At 42.4% G+C, this 10,476-nt stretch overlaps 1 protein-coding gene across 18 annotated transcripts in view; it reads right to left on the bottom strand.

Moving 5' to 3' along the window:
* Positions 1 to 4,024: 4,024 nt before the first annotated feature.
* The window catches only part of nfasca (neurofascin homolog (chicken) a), a 166,526-nt gene continuing 160,074 nt past the window's right edge, over positions 4,025 to 10,476 (bottom strand). For all 18 annotated transcript variants that reach the window (XM_031875560.1, XM_031875561.1, XM_031875565.1 and 15 more), the window contains one exon: positions 4,025 to 9,903. In XM_031875560.1, coding sequence (XP_031731420.1) covers positions 9,675 to 9,903 — 229 coding nt within the window. In that variant the 3' untranslated portion in view covers positions 4,025 to 9,674. The remainder of the gene's footprint in view (positions 9,904 to 10,476) is intronic.

Below are 10,476 nucleotides of genomic sequence, written 5' to 3'. Positions count from 1 at the left end.
GCTCCCCTCTCCCCTAACGAGGTCCTCAACCTTGTTACATCTAACCGCCCCACCACGTGCTCCCTTGACCCGATCCCCTCCCCTCTTTTTCAGTCTATTGTGATTGAACTCCTTCCTTTCCTCATCCACCTCATCAACAAATCCCTCATTTCAGGATGCTTTCCCACAGCTTTCAAGACTGCCGGAGTCACCCCCCTTCTGACAAAACCATCACTTGACCCCTCTGATGTCAAGAACTTCAGACCGGTTTCTCTTCTACCCTTTCTTTCCAAAACACTTGAACGTGCTGTCTTTACTCAACTGTCTTCCTTTCTCCACCAAAACAACCTCTTGGACCCCAACCAGTCCGGGTTCAAAGTGGGTCACTCGACTGAGACAGCCCTCCTTGCGGTGACGGAGTCGCTTCACACAGTTAACTCTCTCTCCTCTGTCCTGATTCTCCTGGACCTGTCTGCGGCATTTGACACTGTGAACCACCAGATCCTCCTCTCCACCCTCGAGGGGATGGGCGTCTCAGGCTCTGCACTCTCCCTGTTTGCATCCTACCCGACAGGTCGATCCTACCAGGTGACATGGAGGGGGGGCGTATCGGAACCACGCATGCTGACTACAGCGGTTCCACAAGGCTCAGTCCTGGGCCCCCTTCACTTCTCGCTCTACACAACATCTCTGGGTTCTGTTATTAGCTCGCATGACTTCTCTTACCATTGTTAAGCCGATGACACCCAGCTGGTCTTGTCATTTCCCCCCGGTGACACTCAAGTGGAGGCACGCATCGCTGCGTGCTTGGCTGACATCTCGAAGTGGATGACGACACACCACCTCAAGCTCAACCTGGACAAAACCGAGCTACTGTTCCTCCCGGGGAAGTGTTGCCCGCACCGAGACCTGTCCATCACCATTGATGATACCGTGGTGACGCTAACTCGGACTGCGAGGAATCTGGGTGTGACCCTGGATGACCAACTGTCATTCTCAGCAAACATTGAATCGGTTACACACTCCTGCAGATTCCTGCTCTACAACATCAGGAGGATTCGGCCCTTCCTCACTGATGAGATGGCGCAGGTGCTAATCCAGGCTCTTGTCATCTCCCGCCTGGACTACTGCAACTCACTACTTGTACGTTGGCTCTGGTTTATGCTCTTAGATGCTTGTTTGAAGAAAGGAGACTTCTGGTGACTAGTTCTCTCGAAAACCGATGTTGAATACACTTATTGTAAGTCGCTTTGGATAAAAGCGTCTGCTAAATGACTAATGTAATGTAATGGTGGGTAAGCTCAATACAGCAGTGTCAGGAAGTATAAGCATATAGTCATGTTTTTCGTGTAGCTCAGGAACATGTTGGAGATGCAAATGGTTGTTTTATGTAAGTGAGGAGCATAATGGTTTGTGTTTGTGTCTGTTTGGCAGGGAGGCAGACAGCACAGGATTTCTTCATCTAAGCCATCAACCTGTCTCTAGACCTCATCCCAGCTAGGCTGCTTAATAAAGTTTGCACCTCTTTACTAGAAATGATCAATTTGTCCTTGTTAATAGGTAGCTGTAATCAAAACTCTTATAGGCCACTCTTAATTCAGAGGTTTTGGCTAATAGACCTATATCAGTTGTGTGACTTTCCACAAAACAATAGTTTATTTGAGGATTTTCAGTCAGGATTTAGAAAGCATCATAGCACAGAGACAGTGCTGGTGAAAATGACTATAATGACCTTCTAATTGCACCAGACAAAGGACTCTGTACTTGTCTTGTTAGATCTTAGTGATGCGTTCGACACCATTGGTAGTCACATCATATTACAGAGACTTGAATATTTGATTGGTATTAAAGGAACCTTATCTATGCTTCCTTCTGGCAATATTGTCAGAAAATAATACATTAACTTAATTGTTATGCAGATGATACCTAATTATAACTATCAATCAAGCCATACAAAACTAACCTGTTCTGTAAACGTCAAGCATGCCTTGAAGACATAAAAACCTGGATGAACTGCTACTTCCTATGTTAAGCTCACTAGGCCCAGAACACCTCCGAAATGAATTATCTAATGATATAGTTTCTCTAGTTGGCATAGTTTCTCTAGTTGGCATTGCCCTGGTATCCAGCACTACCGTAAAGAATCTCGTAGTTATCTTTGATCAGTATAAGTCCTTTAACTCACAGATAAAACAAATTTCAATTCCTAGGAACTGCCTACGTAACATTGCAAAATCAGGCACATCCTGTCTCAAAGCGATGCAGAAAAATTAGTTCACGCATTTGGTACTTTGTTACTAAAGTAATTCCTTTTTATCAGGCTGCTCCAATAAGTTTGTTAAGACGTGTACTGACAAAAACTAGGAAAAAATATCATTAAACTCCTGTATTACCATTTTTTCACTGGCTCCCTTTAAAATCTAGAATATAATTTTAAAACCTTTTCCTCGCTTACAGAGCCATAATTGATCAGGCACTGCCATATCTTAAATGGATACGCTCACAGAATGCAGGGTTACTTGTGGTTCCTAGAGTCTCCAAAGGTAGGATGGGAGCCAGAGCCTTCAGCTATCAAGCACCTCTCCTGTGTAACCAACTCCTAGTTTCAGTCCAGGTGGCAGACACACTCACCCCATTTAGGAGTGAGATTTTCCTCTTTGACAACTCTTAATGTTAGGGCTGGCTCACATTAATAGTTAGGGCTGGCTCAGACTTGCCTTGGACCAGACCCTAGATATGCTGCTATCTCTCCTCCTCTCCCTTTTATTCATTAATGCATGTTACTCACTTGGGACATCATTGTGCTGTCTTGTCTCACTGGTTGCCATGCGTAATGGCTGCGCATGGATCCTTGATCGTGGCAGCAATTGTTGCTGGGGTTCTGCTTATTACCCACTGCTCCTGTTATTATTATTAGTCATATTTCTATTATTTTTCTAGTTATTGTTATGTTGCTATGTATCTCTCTCTCATCCCAGCCGTTCGAAGCAGATGGCCGCCCACCCAGAACTTGGTTCTACTCAAGGGTTCTACCGATTAAAGGGGAGTTTTTTTCTTGGCACTGTCGACCCAGTGCTTGCTCTTTGGGAAATGTTGGGTATGTAAATTTTAAGAGTACGGTCATGACATATGAAAAGTGTCATGAGATAGCTTCTAGTAAGGGTCGTAGAGAACAGGGTAGGGTGGTAGAGAACAGGGTAGGGTGTAAAGAACAGGGTAGGGTGTAGAGAACAGGGTAGGGTGGTAGAGAACAGGGTATGGTGTAGAGAACAGGGTACGGTGTTAAAGAACAGGGTAGGGTCGTAGAGCACAGGGTAGGGTGGTAGAGCACAGGGTAGGGTGGTAGAGAACAGGGTAGGATGGTAGAGAACAGGGTAGGATGGTAGAGAACAGGGTAGGGTGATAGTGAACAGGGTAGGGTGGTAGAGAACAGGGTAGGATGGTAGAGAACAGGGTAGGGTGATGGTGAACAGGGTAGGGTGGTAGAGAACAGGGTAGGTGTAGAGAACAGGGTAGAGTGGTAGAGAACAGGGTAGGGTGTAGAGTGGTAGAATGATTAGCTGATAACTGGTCAATCTTGCTTTGCTTTATGCTGACAATTTGGCAAGTTCTCAAATAGGTCTAATAGGTTGGCTGATTAAGTTCACGTTAAAACTTGGAAAATAATATGAATATTTGTAAAGAACATAAGAAATAGACATACACGAAAAAAAAGTTGAAATTAAATCAAATCCAGCATAGTTTTTCAATCAAATAATGTTTATATATAGCACTGTACGTGATTAGTCATTTCTTATAAAATGGCATTTGTTAGGCCTATTCACTGGATTTTATTTAATCCAGGTGAGAGAATTCAAGATAACATTGGCTAATTCATTAATTAATTCCAAAAAAGGTTTGCAGAGCACCTTCTCTCTTCAGGGCTCGATAGGCCCCTGCTTAACCGAGAGATGGGCAGTAAACCGGTGAAGGTGAAAAGCACTGTGAAAGGAGCTGCTAAACCCTGGGGCCTCACTAGAGAACATGTGTTCTTCTTGTTTTGTCAGAGTTTCTTTCAGGTGCTCTAGTTTCTTCTGAACACTGGAAAGTCTAAATAGCCCACACAGTAGGTCGGACATCGCAATGGACCTGTCAAGGGTTTTACCCCGCCTGCCCCCTGCCCCTACCATGGTGGATGAATAATACTACTTCAAGGCAATTTAGCAATGGCGTCAGCATTTGGAAATGGCAGTGGTTGCTAGACGGCAAGACAGTGATGGCTGGCTGATAATGAGCTCAATCTGGCATCTGAAGACAGTCAGGTGTATCTGTGATGAAACAATCAACACATAACTTATTCAGGTCTGAGAATCACAATTGTCAAATGATGACTTCAATAGCTGCTAAAGACTGCATGACATTACCTGAGGGGCCTAGTATTTCTACAGCTTTTCCACAATGCAAAAGGTCAGACAAACCAAAATCTGTTCTTTGTGTTTTTTTTCTTTTCTTGTTTAGGTTCTTTAAAGCTACAGCAAAATGTTTCGACAATATGACAAAAGCTCCGATATGAACAGAGAGACCAGCAGTCGGGAGGTAGAGAAAAGGAGATAGCTTTACTATAAAGAAGGCGTCGCTAGCAGAAGTTGCAACATCTCATCATACACGCATACATGGTGAATATATTTATGCCATTTTCTGTTGAGTATGTACCTTACAAAAGCTGTTATTTTGCGTGTTGAAGCGAGACTTTGACGAGCTGCTCTGATACATATGGTAAAAACAAGAAGACGCTAACATGATAATTCATATAAAAAAAGCCTGTGATCAATCGTTAAAAAGAAATCCATTTGCAAATCTCGTGTGTGCATCAGTAAAATTCTACACATTGCAGCATTTTGAAATGAAGAAAAACACAAAGCTGCACATTGACATCTTCTTTTCCCCCATTAAAGGTCAGTAACAGTAGAAAGAGAGTCGGCTTGCATGAATAAAAGGACAAGAAAAAAAGCACTGTTCATGAGCAAATATGCATAATTCTCTTTTCTTTGTTATATAGCCAGTTTACAATATTTCACCACTGTGATCCACTTGAGGGGGGCAGGCCATGTCGGAAAAGGGGGTGCAGGTTTCCAGATCTGGAAGAAAACAAGTCCGGTGAGAGAGTTCGGACCTATATGTTCCATGTTTGATCCCTCAGTGCTTTTTCTTTCTGTTTTGTCAAAATGTCTGTGCTCGGTGCCTCAAACTAACAACCCGCTGTGGTCACACCAACATACGATGGCATCTGAGAAAACACCCAGCTGATTAAAACTCAGAGGATATTGCTTTGAGTTTCTGCAACGACACAGAAGGGAACATGAGTTTTTGGAAGAGGGGATTACTGACGGAGAGGTCGTGTTTTTGTTTTAAAAAGGGGTGAGAAATACCAGGTCAGGACTCTTTTCAAAATTGTTTATATGTTGTGTTTGATTTTAGGGGCCTCCTCCTTCGAAGTCTGCAAATTGAAAATATTATAACAGATCAGCGAGGTCTGTCCTAATTAGAAGACTCCTCCAAATGAGCAAGGAATTAAAGCCTTCCTTTTCTCAAATTTGGTCAATCCATTGTGGGCCAGTCACATGTTTAATTGTACATTTAGGCAATCCTTTTCAACTTGTAATTATGTCAGATAAAGCTGACTAATGTAAAGCAGGATGTGAATAGTGACTGTTGGGAGTAAAATCCACTGTTTGTTCTGGTTTGCAGACTGTTGGCATTACAGATTTATACTAAGTTATTTGCCCTTTTAACCTGCTTCACTGTCAGGTGTCAACTAGTGAACTTACCCGAATTTATCACAGTATTTAACACTTCTACCCTTTTTCTGATAACATATCATAATGTCTTGCAACTGTTCTGTACTCGACAGTCTCATTTGTAGAGGAGGAGCAGACTCGACCCGCACACGGTTCCACTACAATTGAGGGCCTGCATCGGTCTGGCGTTCCAAGCATGCGCATTTCCCGGTCCACACTCCATTCCATTTGGTAGCTGTAACGCCATTTGACTGTCTTTGTGTTCCTTTATAGACAAATTATTCAATCTCTTTGCACAACCTCTCTTCTAAAGCATCCTCTTTGTTATCTTCTTCTTCTTGGCAAACCAGCTAGATGAGCATACGCCACCAAATGGACCGGAGTCTGGAACGAAACTCGATCATGCACCGTCGCCGTACAGTTACAAATTTTGAGCTGCATGCCCCGAAAGTATGAATTGGTCCCTTAAGGAGGCCCATGAAATGAGACTAGCTATGCAACAATAGGCATGTTAGGTGAAGGAGTCTATGCAGGTAAAAGGAGAGGAGTTTGTTCCAATACCTCTGTGAATGCATGTTCTTTTAGGCCTACTAGCAGTCTGTGTGCAACAATGCTACAAACAGAATATTGCAGGCGCACTTACGTCTTATTTACATCATAGAGCATCTAACTTGTTCCTCTTTCACAATATAGAATCCAAACTATCATCAAACAAGTGACCACGTATCACAATGCCAAAGCAAAGGGCTTTGGCAAACATAGAGTGAAGGATGATTCTCGTTATTTTTTCAGAGTGCAAATGTTAGACAAAGCTACATTACAAAGGTGCACGACAGACTAAAGTTGCACCCGTCACATGTTGCTTGGTGGATACAGAATTGTGACTTTTTGTCTCCTCTGATAAAGCATTTTTCTGGGGGAATCGACTTTGAAATATTTACAAATATAAGAGGTTTTTTTCAGGACCTACATGTACAGAATATATGTCAAATGAATAATAAGCAACAATATTAATTTTCTGTGAGGCGGAAAGGTTATGTTACATGAATCTGAATAACAACACAGAGTAACTGTAATACGACATGAGTACGAGAAGAGCAGCACAATGGACAGATAAACATGACAAGTATGTTGTTGTTTTGTTTACAGCAGAAAAGCCAGCTGCTACAAATATCACAAATATCTGGAAAATATTGTGTTTAATGCCTCTCGTGATGAACAATGACAGATTCTGGAGACATCTTTAATTCTGGCGTGAATCAACAAAATGAGTTGGTCAAAAGTGTGTATACAACAATTATTAAATTAAGTACTAATATTAATACTATTCACATAATGTAATAAATAGAAATATAAAATAAATATTTGAAATACAATGTGAACTTCAGTCGCTAACTGCAGTAAAGATTTTTCGAATTTAGCAGTGGAGGTTTCAATAGTGCTGTTGAGTAGCAGGTAACTACAGCACGAGTACCAAAATGATGCTGTGAACAGCATGTGAACATCTAGTACAAAATAAAGAAACACGGTCAGTCCATCAGTCGGCTTACAGAACAATGACGTGACGAATATGGTTGTGGGACAAGTGGAATACTGAGCTTACATTAGTTTCTAAAAAGTTCTGTTACTCAAACAGTTTTCTTTTTTCTTTCTTCTTCTGCAAAAAAACTAGTTGATACGTTTCATTTCAAAGGTGGCCGTGAATTTGATGTATATATTTTCATGCTGTAAATCTGGTCATTTAATTCAAGTGTTCTATGCGGCCCTAACGCTGTCTTTTTTCATCTGTAATGATCTACTCACTAACTGCATTTATAAAAACTAGAGGGAGGGACAGAGGTGTAGATCCTTCTGTAAAGGTGGTTTCAGACTAAACACCAAGAAAATGCTGTGATTGCACATAAACTTAATGCACAAATGAATTAAAGATGAGTTGAGCCAAAGATGTGTCCATGCTGACGCTCGAGCAAAACCTTGTGGCTATTCCGAGGCTTTATGGCTCCAATTCATGAAAATACGAAAACAAGAGTAGAGAGCAGTCTGGAGGGGAGTGACTGACAGAACTGTATGCTAGTTCGCTAGCGGACAGCTAACGTCTCTATATTGATTGTTTAGGTCCCGGTTAGACAGAGCACATTTTAGCAGCTTTTTCTAACTTTTTTCAATGAGAGTGAAGCTTTTTGCCCACTGCTTTTGCTGAGCACTCACTTTTGCCTCTCGTTTTAACAGAAGTGCCCGTGAATTTTATTTTTTACAAATGTGAAGGAAGATTAGTGCATTCTTTGACATTTCAGGGAAGTAGTTTTCATGAATTAAAAACGTTACTATCAACTAATAAGAAGCGTAAAGTTCGTGGTTTGTGTTAAGCTAATGTTAGCACTCATTTGGTGGTTGACAACAATGAAAAAAAGACAAAACGTTTTGTGGGCAAAATGAAAGGCATTGATACACACCCTAAGGATCCTAGCATCTCATGCTGCATTCATGTCCCATGGGAGAGAACGTGGACATTTCCAACTTGAAATGATTACACATCTCAACTTTCAGGAGCTCAACATTTTTTGGGAAGTTTGGGGTTGGGACCCCAAACCTCCAAAATTCTGGTGTCACAATTGAAAAAAATACATGCAGGTAAGTTTTAGAGGAATATATATCCATTATAAAACCCCTTTTTCCTGTCATGATAAGCCATTATGTGATCACCATGTTGGATTGACATAGCAATGTCTGGTTTGGTATAAAACGTACTTTCAAAAGTACCACGTGTAACAATTAAGAAACCAAAGTCAAAAGAAAAACAGAAACATCTGTCAACATGTTCGCTGTCAACCAACAGCTGTTCTGATTTGACATGAATGCAGCATTAGCCTGCATGCTAACTAGGCAATTCACTGGGTTGTGGTCTACTGGTATTTCTCAAGCGAAGCTAACGTTCCTCTCTGTTGCTTTCCATTTGTCTTGCACTAAGTTACTACCATGCTCCAAAATAATATTAGTCATTAATAACATACTGTAGCAGAGCTTGGTGCTTGTGGCAGAAACAGCCTTTCTTGTGGCGGCCATTTTGAACATCTGCACTACAAGATTGGAGTAGAGGTAAGAAAAACATGTCCACCACATTGTACAAGGCAGAGTGAATAAAAGCATGTGATTTAGCCTGCAAGTGGTAAAAAAGAAACCCGAAACATGTACTTTTACTAACCAGGTTAAACCCAGAATGCTATGGAGGAGAGGTGATAGTGCATAGTTTTGCAGGGCATTAAAATGTGTGCCAGGACTGAATACAGCACTCTTTAAGATTCAATGACTCATCTGCTAGCTGTGGAAAAACTAAAATCTTTCATTGCGTAAATATCAATATGATAAACATATCTGCCGGCATCCTGTTGAGTTTGATGGTTAGAAGCTGATATGTTACAGGACGGGCCAGTGTGTGTGTGTGTGTGTGTACGGGACCTCTTCTATGTACTTTACCGGGACGCTACAGAGGTATGAGGGGCGCGTCGGGAGGGAGAGCGGGGACACTGGAAATGTTCGGAGCAGAAACGAACCAAAGAAAAATCTATAGAGAACTCCTCCAAGTGCTGAAAGCTGCCCCGAAGGCACACTTCAAGTCTGTGTAAGGGCAGGCAGAGAGCCGAGGAAGACGAGCACTGTCCTCTTTGCCCAAACGCCACCTCCAATGGGCCAATTTCTGTGAGCTGGAAACTAAAATAAAGGCTTGTGGTCTAATTCCACCCCCGTGTTCCCGTGACTTCATCTGCAGAGGGAAACCTACGCAGTCTCCAGACAGGCCCTGCTGCGTTCCTTCTGTTTCATATAGTAATATATTCATGTGTGTGTGTTTGTGTCTGGTGTATGGTGCTGTGGTTTGTCGTAATGCCCTCAGGCCAGAGGGGAGCCACCGGCGCAACGGCGCTAGGCCAGCGAGTAGATGGCATTGACGGGCGAGGTGGCCTCAGAGCTCTCGTTGCCCTCCGTCTCGTCCTTGTCCTTCTTCACCGTGTACTGGCCGATGAAAGAGCCGTCCTCGTTGAACTGGCCGTCGCCACCTTCGCCGTAGTCAACCAGACTGTCGTCGCTTTCCTTCACGTTGCCGTCCAGCGACGTCTGGCTGCCCTGGAGAGGCTTGTTGTCCTCGTCGCTGCTGCAAAGGTGGATGGAGAGCAGAGTTGAAGGTTAAAACGGCAGTAGGTTTCAGTGTCGGCAGGAGTTTAGGACCCTGTTGTCCCCATCGGCACGGGTTAAAAGGGGGAAGTGAAAGGTTATGTGGATTGCAGGTAAAGAAATGATGTTAATCATAATTATTTTCAGCTACTCAGTCAACCTGAGTGACTGAATGTTGAGGTCACTCAGGTTTTATTAGACTAGAATTTAGACTTTTATGAGTCATTTATTTTCCATTTTTCCAGGATTGGTTTGAATAATATGAATACAGTACTCACATGCTATATGTCATTTGAAAGAGTTCTCTCTATTTATTGCTCCTATACTATACTCCCCAGGAAGCTATTCCTCCGTAGAGCGACTGGACTGTGGGTGAAGGGGACTAAATCCACAGTTATGTTCTATGAATGTGCATTCTTAAGTTCAGCCAAAGCTCATGTGAGGCTTCAGCCAACTCAAGTGGATATTCTCTTCCTGGTAGTTGTGTACAGGATCATTACTAGTGTTTTGTCCAAGCAACAGGATGTATCCCTCCACATCAAGGAAACATTGT

This window comes from Anarrhichthys ocellatus, unplaced genomic scaffold, assembly GCF_004355925.1.
Source record: "Anarrhichthys ocellatus isolate YVR2014 unplaced genomic scaffold, GSC_Weel_1.0 scaffold92, whole genome shotgun sequence".
Lineage (NCBI taxonomy): Eukaryota > Metazoa > Chordata > Actinopteri > Perciformes > Anarhichadidae > Anarrhichthys > Anarrhichthys ocellatus.
This window is presented reverse-complemented; position numbering and strand designations above follow the sequence as displayed.